The sequence below is a fragment of the Oncorhynchus mykiss genome, chromosome 30, assembly GCF_057628025.1.
Source record: "Oncorhynchus mykiss isolate SJ-2025 chromosome 30, ASM5762802v1, whole genome shotgun sequence".
Classification (NCBI taxonomy): Eukaryota; Metazoa; Chordata; class Actinopteri; order Salmoniformes; family Salmonidae; genus Oncorhynchus; species Oncorhynchus mykiss.
This window is the reverse complement of record NC_143051.1, coordinates 22,115,210-22,139,648: the sequence shown is the minus strand read 5'-3', so window position 1 is coordinate 22,139,648 and position 24,439 is coordinate 22,115,210. Positions and strand designations below refer to the sequence as shown.

The 24,439-nt window shown below is 44.2% G+C and overlaps 1 protein-coding gene across 10 annotated transcripts in view; it reads left to right on the top strand.

Moving 5' to 3' along the window:
• The window catches only part of LOC110489404 (triple functional domain protein), a 123,828-nt gene that overhangs the window by 33,315 nt on the left and 66,074 nt on the right, over nucleotides 1–24,439 (top strand). For all 10 annotated transcript variants that reach the window (XR_016493554.1, XR_016493552.1, XR_016493551.1 and 7 more), the window contains exons 3-4: nucleotides 3,786–3,860; nucleotides 6,323–6,437. Coding sequence is in view for 6 of the 10 variants with exons in the window: in XM_036970828.2 (XP_036826723.2) it covers nucleotides 3,786–3,860; nucleotides 6,323–6,437 (190 nt within the window). In the remaining 4 variants the exon portion in view is untranslated. The remainder of the gene's footprint in view (nucleotides 1–3,785; nucleotides 3,861–6,322; nucleotides 6,438–24,439) is intronic.

Below are 24,439 nucleotides of genomic sequence, written 5' to 3'. Positions count from 1 at the left end.
GCCTCATCTCTGGAGTTGATAGGTTTGAAGTCATAAACAGCGCAATGCTTGACGCACAACGAAGAGCTGCTGGCAAAACGCACAAAAGTGCTGTTTGAATGAATGTTTACACGCCTGCTTCTGCCTACCACCGCTCAGTCAGATACTCAGTTGTATGCTTGTATGCTCAGTCAGATTTTATGCAACACAGGACACGCTAGATAATACCTAGTAATATCATCAACCATGTGTAGTTAACTAGTGATTATGATTGATTGTTTTTTATAAGATAAGTTTAATGCTAGCTAGCAACTTACCTTGGCTTACTGCATTCGCGTAACAGGCAGTCTCCTTGTGGAGTGCAACAAGAAAGAGGCAGGTCGTTATTGCGCTGGACTATTTAACTGTAAGGTTGCAAGATTGGATCCCCCGAGCTGACAAGGTGAAAGTCTGTCTTTCTGCCCCTGAACTAGGCAGTTAACCCACCGTTCCTAGGCCGTCATTGAAAATAAGAATGTGTTCTTAACTGGCTTGCCTAGTTAAATAAAGATTAAAATAAAGGTGTAAAAAATTAATAAATCGGCAAATCAGCGCCCAAAAATACCGATTTCCGATTGTTATGAAAACTTGAAATCGGCCCTAATTTATCGGCCATTCCGATTAATCGGTTGACCTCTAGTACAGACCCAGCGTGTGACAGAGCTGAAAGAGTTGTGACACGTTTTTTCTTTCTTTTATTTCTCGTATTTGGACTCTGATGGCACAGCTGGCGCTGCAGTACAGCGCCCTTAACCACTGCGCCACCCGGGAGGCCCAAGCTGTCATTGTTAAAGTATGGGGATTCTATTGGGGGGAATGTACAGTGCCTTCGGAAAGTATTCAGACTTCTAGACTTTTTCCACATTTTGTTACGTTACAGCCTCATTCTAAAATTGATTAAATCAACATATTCAGCAATCTCCACAATACCTCATAATGACAAAGCGAAAACAGGTTTTTAGAAATTTTTGCAAAAGTTTTCAGACCCTTTGCTATGATACTTGAAATTGAGCTCAGGTGCATCCTGTTTCCATTGATCATCCTTTAGATGTTTCTACAACTTGATTGGAGTCCACCTGTGGTAAATTTAATTAATTGGACATGATTTGGAAAGGCACACACCTGTCTATACAAGGTCTCACAGTTGACAATGCATGTCAGAGCAAAAATCAAGCCAATGAGGTCGAAGGAATTGTCCTTCGTACTTCGAGACAAGATTCTCTGGTTTGATGAAACCAAGATGGAACTCTTTGGCCTGGATGCCAAGCATCACGTCTGGAGGAAACCTGGCACCATCCCTACGGTGAAGCATGGTGGTGGCAGCATCATGCTGTGGGAAGTTTTTCAGTGGCAGGGACTGGGAGACTAGCGCTCAGGACCCCCGACTCAGGACCTCAGACTGGGGCGAGGGTTCCCCTTCCAATAGGGCAATGACCCCAAGCACACAGCCAAGACAACGCAGGAGTGGCTTCAGGACAAGTCTCTGAATGTCCTTGAGTGGCCCAGCCAGAGCCCAGACTTGAACCCGATCAAACATCTCTGGAGAGACCTGAAAATAGCTGTGCAGTGACATTCCCCATCCAATTTCTAATAACCTGATTTTGCTTTGTCATTATGGGGTATTGTGTGTAGATTGATGAGGGGAAAAAACAATTTCAGCATTTTTAGAAGAAGGCTGTAACGTAACAAAATGTGGAAAAAGTCAAGGGGTCTGAATACTTTCGGAAGGTACTGTAGGTAGCATACGTGGACATTGTTCTCTGTTGAGATCATTTCCTTATTTATTTCTATCTAAAATGCTCCTGTTTTGATGACTTTTTATAGTGGGTTAGGTCTGCTCTATACCAAATTAGCATACCCCCTGAGCCTTTTCCCTGTTTTAGTCCTGGTAGTTTGGTGGATGGGATTACCAGCTTTCTGTAACCTAAAGGGAAACCCGTAGGTCCATCTCTCTATACCATATTTCTTGTAGGAGGAGAATGTCTGTATTTCTGATTTCTTTGGTGAAGTCTGGGTTCCTGCTCTTTAGACCAAAGGTATATTTCAGGAAGAGATGGTAAAGGATTTGTGTTCCATAGTGTCCGTTGTTATTCTTATGGTTTTGCAGGCAGCATACCACCCTGCATCCCACTGCTGGTTTGCTTCTGAAGCTAAGCAGGGTTGGTCCTGGTCAGTCCCTGGATGGGAGACCAGATGCTGCTGGAAGTGGTGTTGGAGGGCCAGTAGGAGGTGCTCTTTCCTCGGGTATAAAAAATATCCCAATGCCCCAGGGCAGTGATTGGGGAGACTGCCCTGTGTAGGGTGCTGTCTTTCGGATGTGACGTTAAACGGGTGTCCTGGCTTTCTGAGGTCATTAAAGATCCCATGGCACTTATCGTAAGAGTAGGGGTGTTAACCCCAGTGTCCTGGCTAAATTCCCAAGCTGTCCTTCATACCATCATGGTCACCTAATCATCCCCAGCTTACAATTGGCTCATTCATCCCCCTCCTCTCCCCTGTAACTATTCCCCAGGTCGTTGCTGTAAATGAGAATGGGTTCTCAGTCAACTTACCTGGTAAAATAACGGTTAGATGAAAAAATAAAAAGGCTCTGACTATTAGGTGTGAGCAGTGCATGCTGAGCGTCTGGTGAATGCCTCTTAGGTCGATGGATGTGGCTTGGGCGGGTGCAGTAGTGGGTGTTGGGCCTGTTGCTCTGCTCACGGCCTGGGCATATGTGTGGCTGTCATGTTGAGGTCCTTGGTGCAGGGGTGGGGGGCAGAAGGGGCATAGGCCTGATCTGGGGGGGCCTATATAGGGTGTGGCTAGGGTTTGTTTGGTCTGTGGTCTGGGTGTAGGTCCTCTGGTTGTATCTCTCTCTCTGTAATGGCTGTGTTGTCCTGGATAACTCTAAGCACACAAATGTGTGAGGGAAGAAGGGGCTGTGGTGGCAAAAAAATCTAGTCCAAGCCCAACTCCTGCAGGATATGGAGAGATTGAAGAGAGGGAAACAGGGGATAGAGAGAAAATAGTAGAGACACAGGGATAGAGATGAATTGGCCAGCAGGGGCTCTTTATCTCAATATGAAATAATGAGCTATTTATGTCTCGCTGCTACTGTGGTGTAGGTGTTGTGCTGTTTTTGGGTGTGGGTGTTGTGCTGTTTTGGGGTGTAGGTAGGTAGGTTTTCCTCTGTTTAGTGAAGGACAGGAAGTGGTCTCATTTTTGTCAACACATAACCAGGAAATAAACTATACCCTTTTCTCCTCCTCTCTCTCTCTGGGTAAGACACTAATACAACAGCTCTTTGTTTGTCCAACTTTCCCTTTTTAACTCTTAAAGCAGGTAAGTTCCTACTTCTGAAACTATAGCCTCACTTATTCCTCTGTGTGTGTGCGTTCTTGCATCACTAAACTAGGGTTCATAGCCAGTTTCGAGGACTGTGGAAACAGATGTTTTTTTCAGTGGCAAGGATTTTCCTCACATCAACTGAGCCCAAAATAAACCTATTCTCTCCACCACTCTTCAACAGTTACTCCAGCCAGACCAAATCAAAATCATGTTTCCCATTCTGAAAACTTTCTTTCTTTGACTGTGATGCTGGAAAAAATCAACCTCCTATTCCCCATATTCAAGGAAGAAATACAAAGTCAGACATTTTGAATTGTAGAACAAGTTGGATAAAACTAGGCCTATTTTTCCTGAAACCTTTCCATGAAGAGGTGAAAATTTGAACATTGGGAGTTTCTGTAAAAAATCCTAACACTTCTGTCTTTCTCTCTCTCCAGGTTTTCGTAAAAATGAAGACATGAGAGCGATGGAGGTGTTGCCTATTCTAAAGGAAAAAGTTGCCTTCTTATCAGGTGTGTGTGTGTGTGTGTGAGATAATCCTGGTTTCTTCATAAACAAAGCTAATGGAACATGACATATTCGCTAATTGCTTCACACACTGACCTCTACCAGGCATGGAGCTACACACACTGACCTCTACCAGGCATGGAGCTACACACACTGACCTCTACCAGGCATGGAGCTACACACACTGACCTCTACCAAGCATGGAGCTACACACACTGACCTCTACCAGGCATGGAGCTACACACACTGACCTCTACCAGGCATGGAGCTACACACACTGACCTCTACCAGGCATGGAGCTACACACACTGACCTCTACCAGGCATGGAGCTACACACACTGACCTCTACCAGGCATGGAGCTACACACACTGACCTCTACCAGGCATGCAGCCACACACACTGACCTCTACCAGGCATGCAGCTACACACACTGACCTCTACCAGGCATGGAGCTACACACACTGACCTCTACCAGGCATGCAGCCACACACACTGACCTCTACCAGGCATGGAGCTACACACACTGACCTCTACCAGGCATGGAGCTACACACACTGACCTCTACCAGGCATGGAGCTACACACACTGACCTCTACCAGGCATGCAGCTACACACACTGACCTCTACCAGGCATGCAGCCACACACACTGACCTCTACCAGGCATGCAGCTACACACACTGACCTCTACCAGGCATGCAGCTACACACACTGACCTCTACCAGGCATGCAGCTACACACACTGACCTCTACCAGGCATGCAGCTACACACACTGACCTCTACCAGGCATGCAGCTACACACACTGACCTCTACCAGGCATGGAGCTACACACACTGACCTCTACCAGGCATGGAGCTACACACACTGACCTCTACCAGGCATGGAGCTACACACACTGACCTCTACCAGGCATGGAGCTACACACACTGACCTCTACCAGGCATGGAGCTACACACACTGACCTCTACCAGGCATGCAGCTACACACACTGACCTCTACCAGGCATGGAGCTACACACACTGACCTCTACCAGGCATGCAGCCACACACACTGACCTCTACCAGGCATGGAGCTACACACACTGACCTCTACCAGGCATGGAGCTACACACACTGACCTCTACCAGGCATGCAGCTACACACACTGACCTCTACCAGGCATGGAGCTACACACACTGACCTCTTCCAGGCATGCAGCTACACACACTGACCTCTACCAGGCATGGAGCTACACACACTGACCTCTACCAGGCATGGAGCTACACACACTGACCTCTACCAGGCATGGAGCTACACACACTGACCTCTACCAGGCATGGAGCTACACACACTGACCTCTACCAGGCATGGAGCTACACACACTGACCTCTACCAGGCATGGAGCTACACACACTGACCTCTACCAGGCATGGAGCTACACATACTGACCTCTACCAGGCATGGAGCTACACACACATGCATTCTGATTGTGAGAGTTTATAGCTGTGACCCGTAGCTACCGAGAGGTCAGACCCCATACGCTTGACCTTTGACCCCTCATCTGCAAGTTCTAAACTATTTTAGTGTTGAAAATGTCTTTGTGTGTTTTTGATTTTGTGTGTGTGTGTGTGTGTGTGTGTGTGTGTGTCATTCCTCTTTTGTCTGACTCCATTCTCCCCCTGTGTGTAGCCAAGGTCACTGACAGACGGACCATAATGAACAGAAGAGAGAAATAGAGAGAGGAAGAGAGTGGTTACTATAGCGATGAGTTACTGTCTGTCTTAACCATTTCCCATAATGCATTTTGATAAGGTCATTTATTTTGAAAGGAGGGAGGGGAAAAAAGAAAGAGGGTGGTGTAGGAAGGAAAGAGGAATCTATTGAATTTTGAAGAAATGTTGAGGAATGTATAGATTCGTTTATCCAGCTATTGCTAGGTCAACCTAACACACATTAACATAGTCAAAGAAATTACTGTTGGATTTCTATAGAATTACTGATATTTCTGTATAGGCCTATTGCTTTTTACATAGTCTTCCTTATACAATGATGTTTTCCCTGCCATTCTGAGTACCTGTTAGTGAGAAAATGCTATCATATGGCTATGATCATACTCATGGGAATATATGAACTCTCATGTGTTTCTCTCTATTTCCACCAGGAGGCAGAGGTTTGTGTGTGTGTGTGCGTGTGCGTATACACTGGACTGTGCTCTAAGCTGAATGTTTTATCGTGTGTGTGTGTTCACTCTCTAAGCTGACTGTTTTATGCTGTGTCTCTTTGTGTGTGTGTGTGTGTTCACTCTCTAAGCTGACTGTTTTATTCTGTGTGTTCAGTCTCTAAGCTGACTGTTTTATCCTGTGTGTTCAGTCTCTAAGCTGACAGTTTTATCCGGTGTGTTCAGTCTCTAAGCTGACTGTTTCATCCTGTGTTTCTTCGTGTGTGTGTTCAGTCTCTAAGCTGACTGTTTTATCCGGTGTGTTCCAGGGGGCAGAGACAGACGCGGTGGTCCAGTATTAACGTTTCCATCACGCAGTAATCACGACAGAATACGAGCTGACGACCTCCGAACTCTCATAGCATACCTTGCTGGCATCCCCAAGTACGTGTTTGAGTGTACAGTATCTGCATGCATACGTATTGTGTGTGTATTTCTATGGTTGTTTTAGTCTCTTGGATTCAGATCAGAGAGTGGGAGGGGGGATGAAAATGGAGAGAGATATATTGTGGGCCAGAATACCTGCAGCAGCTCCTGTGTTGCCAAGAACCCTTCCTCCACACTGTCACTGGAGACAGACACATGGATGGAGGCACTGACACATGGATAGAGGCAGCGAGAGACAAATGGATAGAGGCAGCGAGAGACAAATGGATGGAGGCAGCGAGAGACAAATGGATGGAGGCAGCGAGAGACAAATGGATGGAGGCAGCGAGAGACAAATGGATGGAGGCAGCGAGAGACAAATGGATAGAGGCAGCGAGAGACAAATGGATAGAGGCAGCGAGAGACAAATGGATAGAGGCAGCGAGAGACAAATGGATAGAGGCAGCGAGAGACAAATGGATAGAGGCAGCGAGAGACAAATGGATAGAGGCAGCGAGAGACAAATGGATAGAGGCAGCGAGAGACAAATGGATAGAGGCAGCGAGAGACAAATGGATAGAGGCAGCGAGAGACAAATGGATAGAGGCAGCGAGAAACAAATGGATGGAGGCAGCGAGAGACAAATGGATGGAGGCAGCGAGAGACAAATGGATAGAGGCAGCGAGAGACAAATGGATAGAGGCAGCGAGAGACAAATGGATAGAGGCAGCGAGAGACAAATGGATAGAGGCAGCGACAGACAAATGGATGGAGGCAGCGAGAAACAAATGGATGGAGGCAGCGAGAGACAAATGGATGGAGACAGCGAGAGACAAATGGATGGAGGCAGCGAGAGACAAATGGATGGAGGCAGCGAGAGACAAATGGATGGAGAGAGCGAGAGACAAATGGATGGAGGCAGCGAGAGACAAATGGATGGAGGCAGCGAGAGACAAATGGATGGAGAGAGCGAGAGACAAATGGATGGAGGCAGCGAGAGACAAATGGATAGAGGCAGCGAGAGAAATGGATAGAGGCAGCGAGAGACAAATGGATGGAGGCAGCGAGAGACAAATGGATGGAGGCAGCGAGAGACAAATGGATGGAGGCAGCGAGAGACAAATGGATGGAGGCAGCGAGAGACAAATGGATGGAGGGAGCGAGAGACAAATGGATAGAGGCAGCGAGACACAAATGGATAGAGGCAGCGAGAGACAAATGGATAGAGGCAGCGAGAGACAAATGGATAGAGGCAGCGAGAGACAAATGGATAGAGGCAGCGAGAGACAAATGGATAGAGGCAGCGAGAGACAAATGGATAGAGGGAGCGAGAGACAAATGGATAGAGGGAGCGAGAGACAAATGGATAGAGGCAGCGAGAGACAAATGGATAGAGGGAGCGAGAGACAAATGGATAGAGGCAGCGAGAGACAAATGGATAGAGGCAGCGAGAGAAATGGATAGAGGCAGCGAGAGACAAATGGATGGAGGCAGCGAGAGACAAATGGATGGAGGCAGCGAGAGACAAATGGATGGAGGCAGCGAGAGACAAATGGATGGAGGCAGCGAGAGACAAATGGATGGAGGCAGCGAGAGACAAATGGATGGAGGGAGCGAGAGACAAATGGATAGAGGCAGCGAGACACAAATGGATAGAGGCAGCGAGAGACAAATGGATAGAGGCAGCGAGAGACAAATGGATAGAGGCAGCGAGAGACAAATGGATAGAGGCAGCGAGAGACAAATGGATAGAGGCAGCGAGAGACAAATGGATAGAGGGAGCGAGAGACAAATGGATAGAGGGAGCGAGAGACAAATGGATAGAGGCAGCGAGAGACAAATGGATAGAGGGAGCGAGAGACAAATGGATAGAGGCAGCGAGAGACAAATGGATAGAGGCAGCGAGAGACAAATGGATAGAGGCAGCGAGAGACAAATGGATAGAGGCAGCGAGAGACAAATGGATGAAGAGAGAGAGCGAGACACAAATGGATGAAGAGAGAGAGCGAGACACAAATGGATGAAGAGAGAGAGCGAGACAAGTGGATAGAGGGAGCGAGAGACAAATGGATAGAGGCAGCGAGAGACAAATGGATAGAGGCAGCGAGAGACAAATGGATGGAGGCAGCGAGAGACAAATGGATGGAGGCAGCGAGAGACAAATGGATGGAGGGAGCGAGAGACAAATGGATAGAGGCAGCGAGACACAAATGGATAGAGGCAGCGAGAGACAAATGGATAGAGGCAGCGAGAGACAAATGGATAGAGGCAGCGAGAGACAAATGGATAGAGGCAGCGAGAGACAAATGGATAGAGGCAGCGAGAGACAAATGGATAGAGGCAGCGAGAGACAAATGGATAGAGGGAGCGAGAGACAAATGGATAGAGGGAGCGAGAGACAAATGGATAGAGGCAGCGAGAGACAAATGGATAGAGGCAGCGAGAGACAAATGGATAGAGGCAGCGAGAGACAAATGGATGAAGAGAGAGAGCGAGACACAAATGGATGAAGAGAGAGAGCGAGACACAAATGGATGAAGAGAGAGAGCGAGACAAGTGGATAGAGGGAGCGAGAGACAAATGGATAGAGGGAGCGAGAGACAAATGGATAGAGGCAGCGAGAGACAAATGGATAGAGGCAGCGAGAGACAAATGGATAGAGGCAGCGAGAGACAAATGGATAGAGGCAGCGAGAGACAAATGGATAGAGGCAGCGAGAGACAAATGGATAGAGGCAGCGAGAGACAAATGGATAGATGGAGCGAGAGACAAATGGATGAAGAGAGAGAGCGAGACACAAATGGATGAAGAGAGAGAGCGAGACAAGTGGATGAAGAGAGCGAGAGACAAATGGATAGAGAGCGAGAGAGACAAGTGGATGAAGAGAGTGAGAGAGAGATCGATGGAGAGACAAAAGAATAGAGGGCGAGAGAGACAAATTAATAGAGGGAGAGTAAAATGAATAGAGAGAGAGACAAATTAATAGAGGGAGAGTAAAATGGATGGAGAGCGAGACCAATGGATGGAGAGAGAAATGGATGGAGAGAGAGACAAATGGATGGAGAGAGATCGATGGAGAAACAAAAGAATAGAGGGCGAGAGAGACAAATTAATACAGGGAGAGTAAAATGAATAGAGAGAGAGACAAATTAATAGAGGGAGAGTAAAATGAATAGAGAGAGAGACAAATGGATGGAGAGAGATCGATGGAGAGAGAGACAAATTAATAGAGAGAGTGACAAATGGATAGAGACATGAATAGAGGGAGAGTAAAATGAATAGAGAGAGACCAATGGATAGAGAGAGAGACAAATGGATGGAGAGAGAGACAAATGGATGGAGAGAGATCGATGGAGAGAGAGACAAATGGATAGAGAGAGAGACCAATGGATGGAGAGAGACCAATGGATGGAGAGAGATCGATGGAGAGAGAGACCAATGGATAAAGAGAGTGACAAATGGATAAAGAGAGAGACACATGGATAGAGAGAGAGCCAAATGAATAGAGGGAGAGAGACATGAATAGAGGGAGAGTAAAATGAATAGATGGAGAGTAAAATGAATAGATGGAGAGAGACATGAATAGAGGGAGAGTAAAATGAATTGATGGAGAGAGACATGAATAGAGGGAGAGTAAAATGAATAGATGGAGAGTAAAATGAATAGAGAGAGAGACAATGGATAGATGGAGAGTAAAATGAATAGAGAGAGAGAGACAATGGATAAAGAGAGCGACAAATGGATAAATAGAGAGACACATGGATAGAGAGAGAGAGACATGAATAGAGGGAGAGTAAAATGAATAGAGGGAGAGTAAAGTTAATTGAGAGAGAGAGGCAAATTGAGCGAGAGAGGGATGCAAATGAATTGAGCGAGAGAGAGGCAAATTAATTGAGGGAGAGGCAAATTATTTGAGTGCGAGAGACAAATGGATGGAGAGATGGAGACAAATGGATAGAGAGATGAAAATGAATTGAGAGAGTGAGGCGAATCAATGGAAAGAGAGGAAAATGAATTGAGAGGCAAATGAATTGAGAGAGAGGAAAATGAATTGAGAGAGAGAGAGGCAAATGAATGAAGAGAGAGAGAGGCAAATGAATTGAGAGAGAGAGAGGCAAATGAATTGCGAGAGAGAGAGGCAAATGAATTGCGAGAGAGAGAGGCAAATGAATTGAGAGAGAGAGAGGCAAATGAATTACGAGAGAGAGAGGCAAATGAATTGAGAGAGAGAGAGGCAAATGAATTGCGAGAGAGACAAATGAATAGAGACAAATGAATATAGAGAGAGAACTGAAGAGAGCGAGAGAGAGAGAACTGAAGAGAGCGAGAGAGAGACAAATTAATTGAGAGACAAATGGATAGAGTGAGACACACAAATTCATAGAGAGAGAGAGAAAAATGGATGGAGAGAGAGACAAATGGATGGAGAGAGAGAAATGGATGGAGAGAGACCAATGGTTAGAGAGGGAGACAAATGGATAGAGAGAGACAAATGAATAGAGAGAGAGACAAATGGATGGAGAGAGAGACAAATGGATGGAGAGAGAGACACATGGATAGAGAGAGAGACAAATGGATGGAGAGAGAGACAAATGGATAGACAGAGACAAATGGATGGAGAGAGAGACAAATGGATGGAGAGAGAGACACATGGATAGAGAGAGAGACAAATGCATGGAGAGAGAGACAAATGGATAGAGAGAGAGACAAATGGATAGAGAGAGAGAAATGGATGGAGAGAGAGACAAATGGATGGAGAGAGAGACAAATGGATGGAGAGAGAGACACATGGATGGAGAGAGAGACACATTAATAGAGAGAGAGACAAATGGATGGAGAGAGAGACACATGGATGGAGATAGAGACAAATGGATGGAGAGAGAGACAAATGGATGGAGAGAGAGACAAATGGATGGAGAGAGAGACACATGGATGGAGAGAGAGACAAATGAATGGAGAGAGACAAATGGATAGAGAAAAACAAATGAATGGAGAGAGAGAGAGAGGAAAATAAATTGAGAGAGCGAGGGAAATGAATGGCGAGAGTGAGAGACAAATGGATAGAGAGAGACAAATAAATAGAGAGAGAGAGAGAGACAAATAAATAGAGAGAGAGAGAGACAAATAAATAGAGAGAGACAAATGGATGGAGAGAGAGACACGAATAGAGAGAGACAAATTAATGGAGAGAGAGACAAATGGATGGAGAAAGAGACACATGATGGAGAGAGAGACAACTGGATGGAGAGAGAGACAAATGGATGGAGAGAGAGACAAATGGATGGAGAGAGAGACACATGGATGGAGAGAGAGACAAATGGATGGAGAGAGAGACAAATGGATAGAGGCAGCGAGAGACAAATGGATAGAGGCAGCGAGAGACAAATGGATAGAGGGAGCGAGAGACAAATGGATAGAGGCAGCGAGAGATAAATGGATAGAGGGAGCGAGAGACAAATGGATAGAGGCAGCGAGAGACAAATGGATAGAGGCAGCGAGAGACAAATGGATAGAGGCAGCGAGAGACAAATGGATAGAGGCAGCGAGAGACAAATGGATAGAGGCAGCGAGAGACAAATGGATGAAGAGAGAGAGCGAGACAAGTGGATGAAGAGAGCGAGAGACAAATGGATAGAGAGCGAGAGAGACAAGTGGATGAAGAGAGTGAGAGAGAGATCGATGGAGAGACAAAAGAATAGAGGGCGAGAGAGACAAATTAATAGAGGGAGAGTAAAATGAATAGAGAGAGAGACAAATTAATAGAGGGAGAGTAAAATGGATGGAGAGCGAGACCAATGGATGGAGAGAGAAATGGATGGAGAGAGATCGATGGAGAAACAAAAGAATAGCGGGCGAGAGAGACAAATTAATACAGGGAGAGTAAAATGAATAGAGAGAGAGACAAATGAATAGAGGGAGAGTAAAATGAATAGAGAGAGAGACAAATGGATGGAGAGAGATCGATGGAGAGAGAGACAAATGAATAGAGAGAGTGACAAATGGATAGAGACATGAATAGAGGGAGAGTAAAATGAATAGAGAGAGACCAATGGATAGAGAGAGAGACAAATGGATGGAGAGAGAGAGACAAATGGATGGAGAGAGATCGATGGAGAGAGAGACAAATGGATAGAGAGAGAGGCAAATGGATAGAGAGAGAGACCAATGGATGGAGAGAGACCAATGGATGGAGAGAGATCGATGGAGAGAGAGACCAATGGATAGAGGCAGCGAGAGACAAATGGATAGAGGGAGCGAGAGACAAATGGATAGAGGCAGCGAGAGATAAATGGATAGAGGGAGCGAGAGACAAATGGATAGAGGCAGCGAGAGACAAATGGATAGAGGCAGCGAGAGACAAATGGATAGAGGCAGCGAGAGACAAATGGATAGAGGCAGCGAGAGACAAATGGATAGAGGCAGCGAGAGACAAATGGATGAAGAGAGAGAGCGAGACAAGTGGATGAAGAGAGCGAGAGACAAATGGATAGAGAGCGAGAGAGACAAGTAGATGAAGAGAGTGAGAGAGAGATCGATGGAGAAACAAAAGAATAGAGGGCGAGAGAGACAAATTAATACAGGGAGAGTAAAATGAATAGAGAGAGAGACAAATTAATAGAGGGAGAGTAAAATGAATAGAGAGAGAGACAAATGGATGGAGAGAGATCGATGGAGAGAGAGACAAATGAATAGAGAGAGTGACAAATGGATAGAGACATTAATAGAGGGAGAGTAAAATGAATAGAGAGAGACCAATGGATAGAGAGAGAGACAAATGGATGGAGAGAGAGAGACAAATGGATGGAGAGAGATCGATGGAGAGAGAGACAAATGGATAGAGAGAGAGACAAATGGATAGAGAGAGAGACCAATGGATGGAGAGAGACCAATGGATGGAGAGAGATCGATGGAGAGAGAGACCAATGGATAAAGAGAGTGACAAATGGATAAAGAGAGAGACACATGGATAGAGAGAGAGACACATGGATAGAGAGAGAGCCAAATGAATAGAGGGAGAGAGACATGAATAGAGGGAGAGTAAAATGAATAGATGGAGAGTAAAATGAATAGATGGAGAGAGACATGAATAGAGGGAGAGTAAAATGAATTGATGGAGAGAGACATGAATAGAGGGAGAGTAAAATGAATAGATGGAGAGTAAAATGAATAGAGAGAGAGACAATGGATAGATGGAGAGTAAAATTAATAGAGAGAGACATGAATAGAGGGAGAGTAAAATGAATAGATGGAGAGTAAAATGAATAGATGGAGAGAGACATGAATAGAGGGAGAGTAAAATGAATAGATGGAGAGTAAAATGAATAGAGAGAGAGACAATGGATAAAGAGAGCGACAAATGGATAAATAGAGAGACACATGGATAGAGAGAGAGAGACATGAATAGAGGGAGAGTAAAATGAATTGAGGGAGAGTAAAGTTAATTGAGAGAGAGAGGCAAATTAATTGAGAGAGAGATGCAAATGAATTGAGCGAGAGAGGGATGCAAATGAATTGAGCGAGAGAGAGGCAAATTAATTGAGAGGGAGAGGCAAATTATTTGAGTGCGAGAGACAAATGGATGGAGAGATGGAGACAAATGGATAGAGAGATGAAAATGAATTGAGAGAGTGAGGCAAATCAATGGAAAGAGAGGAAAATGAATTGAGAGAGAGAGGCAAATGTATTGAGAGAGGCAAATGAATGAAGAGAGAGAGAGGCAAATGAATTGAGAGAGAGAGGCAAATGAATTGCGAGAGAGAGAGGCAAATGAATTGCGAGAGAGAGAGGCAAATGAATTGAGAGAGAGAGAGGCAAATGAATTGCGAGAGAGAGAGGCAAACGAATTGCGAGAGAGAGAGGCAAATGAATTGCGAGAGAGAGAGGCAAATGAATTGAGAGAGAGAGAGGCAAATGAATTGCGAGAGAGACAAATGAATATAGAGAGAGAACTGAAGAGAGCGAGAGAGAGAGAACTGAAGAGAGCGAGAGAGAGACAAATTAATTGAGAGACAAATGGATAGAGTGAGACACACAAATTCATAGAGAGAGAGAGAGAGAGAGAGAGAGAAAAATGGATGGAGAGAGAGACAAATGGATGGAGAGAGAGAAATGGATGGAGAGAGACCAATGGTTAGAGAGGGAGACAAATGGATAGAGAGAGACAAATGAATAGAGAGAGAGACAAATGGATGGAGAGAGAGACACATGGATAGAGAGAGAGACAAATGGATGGAGAGAGAGACAAATGGATAGAGAGAGAGACAAATGGATGGAGAGAGAGACAAATGGATGGAGAGAGAGACACATGGATAGAGAGAGAGACAAATGGATGGAGAGAGAGACAAATGGATAGAGAGAGAGACAAATGGATAGAGAGAGAGAAATGGATGGAGAGAGAGACAAATGGATGGAGAGAGAGACACATGGATGGAGAGAGATACAAATTAATAGAGAGAGAGACAAATGGATGGAGAGAGAGACACATGGATGGAGAGAGAGACAAATGGATAGAGAGAGAGACAAATGGATAGAGAGAGAGACAAATGGATGGAGAGAGAGACATGGATGGAGAGAGAGACACATGGATGGAGAGAGAGACACATGGATGGAGAGAGAGACAAATTAATAGAGAGAGAGACAAATGGATGGAGAGAGAGACACATGGATGGAGAGAGAGACAAATGGATAGAGAGAGAGACAAATGGATAGAGAGAGAGACAAATGGATGGAGAGAGAGACACATGGATGGAGAGAGAGACACATGGATGGAGAGAGAGACACACATGGATATCGAGAGAGACACACAAATTAATGGAGAAAGAGAGACAAATGAATGGAGAGAGAGACAAATTAATAGAGAGAGAGACAAATGGATGGAGAGAGAGACAAGTGGATGGAGAGAGAGACACATGGATGGAGAGAGAGACAAATGGATGGAGAGAGAGACAAATGGATGGAGAGAGAGACAAATAAATAGAGAGAGAGACACACATGGATAGAGAGAGAGACACAAATGAATGGAGAAAGAGACAAATATATAGAGAGAGACAAATGAATGGAGAGAGAGACAAATATATATAGAGACAAATATATAGAGAGAGACAAATATAGAGAGAGAGACAAATATAGAGAGAGAGACAAATGAATGGAGAGAGAGACAAATATATAGAGAGAGACAAATGAATGGAGAGAGACAAATGGATAGAGAAAGACAAATGAATGGAGAGAGAGAGGAAAATAAATTGAGAGAGCGAGGGAAATGAATGGAGAGAGTGAGAGGCAAATGGATAGAGAGAGACAAATAAATAGAGAGAGAGAGAGAGAGAGAAATAAATAGAGAGAGAGAGACAAATAAATAGAGAGATGATGATGACAAATGGATGGAGAGAGAGACACGAATAGAGAGAGACAAATGAATGGAGAGAGAGACAAATGGATGGAGAGAGAGACAAATGGATGGAGAAAGAGACACATGGATGGAGAGAGAGACAACTGGATGGAGAGAGACCAATGGATGGAGAGAGATCGATGGAGAGAGAGACCAATGGATAGAGGCAGCGAGAGACAAATGGATAGAGGGAGCGAGAGACAAATGGATAGAGGCAGCGAGAGATAAATGGATAGAGGGAGCGAGAGACAAATGGATAGAGGCAGCGAGAGACAAATGGATAGAGGCAGCGAGAGACAAATGGATAGAGGCAGCGAGAGACAAATGGATAGAGGCAGCGAGAGACAAATGGATAGAGGCAGCGAGAGACAAATGGATGAAGAGAGAGAGCGAGACAAGTGGATGAAGAGAGCGAGAGACAAATGGATAGAGAGCGAGAGAGACAAGTGGATGAAGAGAGTGAGAGAGAGATCGATGGAGAAACAAAAGAATAGAGGGCGAGAGAGACAAATTAATACAGGGAGAGTAAAATGAATAGAGAGAGAGACAAATTAATAGAGGGAGAGTAAAATGAATAGAGAGAGAGACAAATGGATGGAGAGAGATCGATGGAGAGAGAGACAAATGAATAGAGAGAGTGACAAATGGATAGAGACATTAATAGAGGGAGAGTAAAATGAATAGAGAGAGACCAATGGATAGAGAGAGAGACAAATGGATGGAGAGAGAGAGACAAATGGATGGAGAGAGATCGATGGAGAGAGAGACAAATGGATAGAGAGAGAGACAAATGGATAGAGAGAGAGACCAATGGATGGAGAGAGACCAATGGATGGAGAGAGATCGATGGAGAGAGAGACCAATGGATAAAGAGAGTGACAAATGGATAAAGAGAGAGACACATGGATAGAGAGAGAGACACATGGATAGAGAGAGAGCCAAATGAATAGAGGGAGAGAGACATGAATAGAGGGAGAGTAAAATGAATAGATGGAGAGTAAAATGAATAGATGGAGAGAGACATGAATAGAGGGAGAGTAAAATGAATTGATGGAGAGAGACATGAATAGAGGGAGAGTAAAATGAATAGATGGAGAGTAAAATGAATAGAGAGAGAGACAATGGATAGATGGAGAGTAAAATTAATAGAGAGAGACATGAATAGAGGGAGAGTAAAATGAATAGATGGAGAGTAAAATGAATAGATGGAGAGAGACATGAATAGAGGGAGAGTAAAATGAATAGATGGAGAGTAAAATGAATAGAGAGAGAGACAATGGATAAAGAGAGCGACAAATGGATAAATAGAGAGACACATGGATAGAGAGAGAGAGACATGAATAGAGGGAGAGTAAAATTAATTGAGGGAGAGTAAAGTTAATTGAGAGAGAGAGGCAAATTAATTGAGAGAGAGATGCAAATGAATTGAGCGAGAGAGGGATGCAAATGAATTGAGCGAGAGAGAGGCAAATTAATTGAGAGGGAGAGGCAAATTATTTGAGTGCGAGAGACAAATGGATGGAGAGATGGAGACAAATGGATAGAGAGATGAAAATGAATTGAGAGAGTGAGGCAAATCAATGGAAAGAGAGGAAAATGAATTGAGAGAGAGAGGCAAATGTATTGAGAGAGGCAAATGAATGAAGAGAGAGAGAGGCAAATGAATTGAGAGAGAGAGGCAAATGAATTGCGAGAGAGAGAGGCAAATGAATTGCGAGAGAGAGAGGCAAATGAATTGAGAGAGAGAGAGGCAAATGAATTGCGAGAGAGAGAGGCAAACGAATTGCGAGAGAGAGAGGCAAATGAATTGCGAGAGAGAGAGGCAAATGAATTGAGAGAGAGAGAGGCAAATGAATTGCGAGAGAGACAAATGAATATAGAGAGAGAACTGAAGAGAGCGAGAGAGAGAGAACTGAAGAGAGCGAGAGAGAGACAAATTAATTGAGAGACAAATGGATAGAGTGAGACACACAAATTCATAGAGAGAGAGAGAGAGAGAGAGAGAGAAAAATGGATGGAGAGAGAGACAAATGGATGGAGAGAGAGAAATGGATGGAGAGAGACCAATGGTTAGAGAGGGAGACAAATGGATAGAGAGAGACAAATGAATAGAGAGAGAGACAAATGGATGGAGAGAGAGACACATGGATAGAGAGAGAGACAAATGGATGGAGAGAGAGACAAATGGATAGAGAGAGAGACAAATGGATGGAGAGAGAGACAAATGGATGGAGAGAGAGACACATGGATAGAGAGAGAGACAAATGGATGGAGAGAGAGACAAATGGATAGAGAGAGAGACAAATGGATAGAGAGAGAGAAATGGATGGAGAGAGAGACAAATGGATGGAGAGAGAGACACATGGATGGAGAGAGATACAAATTAATAGAGAGAGAGACAAATGGATGGAGAGAGAGACACATGGATGGAGAGAGAGACAAATGGATAGAGAGAGAGACAAATGGATAGAGAGAGAGACAAATGGATGGAGAGAGAGACATGGATGGAGAGAGAGACACATGGATGGAGAGAGAGACACATGGATGGAGAGAGAGACAAATGAATAGAGAGAGAGACAAATGGATGGAGAGAGAGACACATGGATGGAGAGAGAGACAAATGGATAGAGAGAGAGACAAATGGATAGAGAGAGAGACAAATGGATGGAGAGAGAGACACATGGATGGAGAGAGAGACACATGGATGGAGAGAGAGACACACATGGATATCGAGAGAGACACACAAATTAATGGAGAAAGAGAGACAAATGAATGGAGAGAGAGACAAATTAATAGAGAGAGAGACAAATGGATGGAGAGAGAGACAAGTGGATGGAGAGAGAGACACATGGATGGAGAGAGAGACAAATGGATGGAGAGAGAGACAAATGGATGGAGAGAGAGACAAATAAATAGAGAGAGAGACACACATGGATAGAGAGAGAGACACAAATGAATGGAGAAAGAGACAAATATATAGAGAGAGACAAATGAATGGAGAGAGAGACAAATATATATAGAGACAAATATATAGAGAGAGACAAATATAGAGAGAGAGACAAATATAGAGAGAGAGACAAATGAATGGAGAGAGAGACAAATATATAGAGAGAGACAAATGAATGGAGAGAGACAAATGGATAGAGAAAGACAAATGAATGGAGAGAGAGAGGAAAATAAATTGAGAGAGCGAGGGAAATGAATTGAGAGAGTGAGAGGCAAATGGATAGAGAGAGACAAATAAATAGAGAGAGAGAGAGAGAGAGAAATAAATAGAGAGAGAGAGACAAATAAATAGAGAGATGATGATGACAAATGGATGGAGAGAGAGACACGAATAGAGAGAGACAAATGAATGGAGAGAGAGACAAATGGATGGAGAGAGAGACAAATGGATGGAGAAAGAGACACATGGATGGAGAGAGAGACAACTGGATGGAGAGAGAAACAAATGGATGGAGAGCGAGACAAATGGATGGAGAGAGAGACAAATGGATGGAGAGAGAGACACATGGATGGAGAGAGAGACAAATGGATGGAGAGAGAGACAAATGGATGGAGAGAGAGACAAATGGATGGAGAAAGAGACCAATGGATGGAGAGAGAGACAAATGGATAGAGAGAGAGACAAATGGATGGATAAAGAGACAAATAAGTAGAGAGACAAATGGATGGACAGAGAGACAAATGAATAGAGAGAGACACATGGATGGAGAGAGAGAGAGAGACAAATAAGTAGAGAGAGAGACAAATAAGTGAGAGAGACAAATAAATAGAGAGAGAGAGAGACAAATGAAAAGAGAGAGAGAGAGCGAGACAAATAAGTGACAGAGACAAATGGATGGAGAGAGAGACACGAATAGAGAGAGACAAATGGATGGAGAGAGAGACAAATAAGTAGAGAGAGAGAGAGAGACTAATGAATAGAGAGACAAATGGATGGAGAGAGAGAGAGAGAGACAAATAAGTAGAGAGAGAGACGAATAGAGAGAGAGACAAATGAATAGAGAGAGAGACAAATGAATGGAGAGAGAGACAAATGAATAGAGAGAGACAAATGGATAAAGAGAGAGACAAATGAATAGAGAGAGAGAGAGAGAAATAAATAGAGACAAATGAATAGAGCGAGACAAATGGATAAAGAGAGACAAATGGATGGAGAGAGAGACAAATTAATAAAGAGAGAGACAAATGGATGGAGAGAGAGACATGAAAAGAAAGAGACAAATGGATGGAGAGAGACAGATGGATGGAGAGAGACAAATGGATGGAGAGAGACAGATGGATGGAGAGAGAGACAAATTAATAGAGAGAGAGACAAATGGATGGAGAGAGAGACATGAAAAGAGAGAGACAAATGGATGGAGAGAGATAGATGGATGGAGAGAGATAAATGGATGAGAGAGACAGATGGATGGAGAGAGAGACAAATTAATAGAGAGAGAGACAAATGGATGGATGGAGAGACAAATTAATAGAGAGAGAGACAAATGGATGGATAGAGAGACACATGGATGGAGAGAGACAGATGGATGGAGAGAGAGACAAATGGATGGAGAGAGACAAATGGATGGATGGAGAGACAAATTAATAGAGAGAGAGACAAATGAATAGAGAGAGAGACAAATGGATGGAGAGAGAGACAAATGGATGGAGAGAGACAGATGGATGGAGAGAGAGACAAATTAATAGAGAGAGACAAATGGATGGAGAGAGAAACAAATGGATGGAGAGAGAGACACATGGATGGAGAGAGAGACACATGGATGGAGAGAGAGACAAATGGATGGAGAGAGAGACACATGGATGGAGAGAGAGACACATGGATGGAGAGAGAGACAAATGGATGGAGAGAGAGACAAATGGATGGAGAGAGAGACAAATGGATGGAGAGAGACAAATGGATGGAGAGAGAGACAAATGAATAGAGAGAGAGAGGAAAATTAATTGAGAGAGCGAGATAAATAAATGGAGAGAGTGAGAGACAAATGGATAGAGAGAGACAAATGGATGGAGAGAGACAAATGGATGGAGAGAGAGACAAATGAATAGAGAGAGAGAGGAAAATAAATTGAGATAGCGAGATAAATAAATGGAGAGAGTGAGAGACAAATGGATAGGGAGAGACAAATGGAGAGAGAGAGACAAATAAATAGAGAGAGACAAATGGATGGAGAGAGAGACAAATGAATAGAGAGAGACAAATGGATGGAGAGAGACAGATGGATAAAGAGAGAGACAAATGAATAGAGAGAGAGGAAAATAAATTGAGAGAGCGAGATAAATAAATGGAGAGAGAGAGACAAATGGATGGAGAGAGAGACAAATGAATAGAGAGAGACAAATGGATGGAGAGAGACCGATGGATAAAGAGAGAGACAAATGAATAGAGAGAGAGAGGAAAATAAATTGAGAGAGCGAGAGAAATAAATGGAGCGAGAGAGAGACAAATGGATAGAGAGAGACAAATAAATAGAGAGAGAGAGAGAGAGAGAGAAATAAATAGAGAGAGAGAGACAAATAAATAGAGAGACACGAATAGAGAGAGACAAATGGATGGAGAGAGAAACAAATAAGTAGAGAGAGAGAGACAAATGAATAGAGATACAAATGGATGGAGAGAGAGACAAGTAGAGAGAGAGATACAAATGAATAGAGAGAGACACATGGATGGAGAGAGAGAGAGAGAGACAAATAAGTAGAGAGAGAGCCAAATAAGTAGAGATAGAGACAAATGAATAGAGAGAGACAAATGGATAAAGAGAGAGACAAATGAATAGAGAGAGAGAGAGACAAATAAGTAGACAGAGAGCCAAATGAATAGAGAGAGACAAATGGATAAAGAGAGACAAATGGATGGAGAGAGAGACAAATGAATAGAGAGAGAGAGACAAATGGATGGAGAGAGAGACATGAAAAGAGAGAGACAGATGGATGGAGAGAGAGACAAATGGATGGAGAGAGACAGATGGATGGAGAGAGAGAGAGACAAATTAATAGAGAGAGACAAATTAATAGAGAGAGAGACAAATGGATGGAGAGAGACCAATGGATGGAGAGAGAAACACATGGATGGAGAGAGAGACATGAAAAGAGAGAGACAAATGGATGGAGAGAGACAAATGGATGGAGAGAGAGACAAATTAATAGAGAGAGAGACAAATGGATGGAGAGAGAGACACATGGATGGAGAGAGAGAGAAATGGATGGAGAGAGAGACACATGGATGGAGAGAGACAGATGGATGGAGAGAGAGACAAATTAATAGAGAGAGAGACAAATGGATGAGAGAGAGACAAATTAATAGAGAGAGAGACAAATGGATGGAGAGAGAGACAAATGGATGGAGAAAGAGACCAATGGATGGAGAGAGAGACACATGGATGGAGAGAGAGACACGAAAAGAGAGAGACAAATTAATAGAGAGAGAGACAAATGGATGGAGAGAGAGACAAATGGATGGAGAGAGACAAATTAATAGATGAGAGAGACAAATGGATGGAGAGAGATATGAATAGAGAGAGACAAATGGATGGAGAGACAAATTAATAGATGAGAGAGACAAATGGATGGAGAGAGACAAATTAATAGAGAGAGACAAATGGATGGAGAGAGACAAATTAATAGATGAGAGAGACAAATGGATAGAGAGAGACGAATGGATGGAGAGAGACATGAATAGAGAGAGAGACAAATGGATGGAGAGAGATATGAATAGAGAGAGAGACAAATGGATGGAGAGAGAGAAATGAATAGATAGAGATGCAAATGGATGGAGAGAGAGACCATTGGATGGAGAGATACCCATGGGTAGAGCAAGAGAGAAATTAATTGAGTGACCAATGGATGGAGAGAGAGACCATTGGATGGCGAGTGACCAATGGCTAGAGAGAAAGAGAAATTAATAGATGGAGAGATCAATGGTTGGAGAGATGGAGAGTCGGAGTGAGGGAGGCTGGTGTGCGGGATGGAGAGTTGGCGTGAGGGAGGGTCCAAAGGAAAAGGAGGGAGTGAGGGAGGGCAGAGAGTGAGTGGAACATGGAGTGGGAGAGAGCAAGGGATTAAAACACAGAGGGAGGAGTGTGTGTGTGTGTTTGAATACAACAGAGTGTCGCAGAGGCGGTACGGTTGCTCGATCAGCTCAGTAGTTGTGATGATAGCTGCGGATGAGTAGGTCTGTACGCTGCTGCTCTCTCCCAGGTACGTCTCTCTTTACAAAAACTATTTTAACGCTTCTACTCTCTCCCTCTCTTATGTAGATAAAATCTAGATCTCTCGCTCCCCACTTTGTCTCTGTTACCTTATTTGTGATTCCCCTCTCTCTCCTCTCCTCTCTCATCTCCTCGATCCTCTCTCCTCTCCTCTCCTCTCTGCTCTCTCTTCTCCTCTTCTCTCTCCTCTTTCCTCTCTCCTCTCCTCTCCTCTCTCCTCTCTCCTCTCTCCTCTCTCCTCTCCTCACTCCTCTCCTCTCTGCTCTCTCTTCTCCTCTTCTCTCTACCCTTTCCCCTCTCTCTCCTCTCCTCTCTCCTCTCCTCGATCCTCTCTCCTCTCCTCGATCCTCTCTCCTCTCCTCTCCTCTCATCTCTGCTCTCTCTTCTCCTCTCCTCTCCCCTCTTTCCTCTCTCCTCTCTCCTCTCTCCTCTCCTCTCCTCTCTCCTCTCTCACTCTGCTCAGTGTAGTGGGAGTCAGAGTTGCTGACAGACAGGCATTAGAAAGAAAGGAGGGAAAGCTGGATAGAAAGGGAAGGAATCCAGAAAGCTCGTGTTAGGAGGGAATATGGAATTGAGAGAGGAATAATGGATTAAGGGAGATAAAGGATGGCTCTAGAAAGAGAGTGAGTGAAGTAGAGAGGAATTGTGTGTATTCTCTTGAGATATGAAACTCTCTGGGTCTGAGTGTTGAGGTCAGCCGTGAGGGAGGGAGAGGAGGAATAGAGTGAGAGAGAGGGAATAGAGAGAGAGAGGGAATAGAGAACGAGAGAAGAGAAAGAAGGGGAATAGAGACAGAGGGAATAGAGAGAGAGAGAGAGGGAATAGAGAACGAGAGAAGAGAAAGAGGGGGAATAGAGACAGAGGGAATAGAGAGAGAGAGGGAGATAACTAGATGCAGTGTTTATTACTAGCCATGCAGGAGATGTGTGATGCTGTGGGGAGAATCTTAGTTGAACTACAGTCTTGATGCTGATGATGGATTGAGTCTCTTTTTTTGCTTCCTTTTGGTCATTATTCTGATTGATTTTTCTTCCAATCTGGATGGAAATCACTGTAGGTTTTTGTGATTTATCATTCTGTATGTGGGTTTGGGTGGGTGGGTGTGTGTGTGTGTGTGTGTGTGAATTCATAGTGCGTACTCTGTGCTTCTCACAGTACAGAAAATGCGTCATCACCATCTCATGGTTTGTTTTGATTCTCTCTCTCCCTCCTCCCTTCCCGCTTTCTCTACCTCCCACTCACCATCCTCCCTCTTTCTCTACCTCCCACTCACCATCCTCCCTCTTTCTCTACCCCCTCCCCTTTCTCACCCTCTCACTCTTTCGCTACCACCTCTCCCCCTCCTACCTTCTCTCTCCCTCCCACGCTCTCCTCTCTCCTCCTCATCTTGCCATACCATCCACTCTCACTCCTTCGCTACC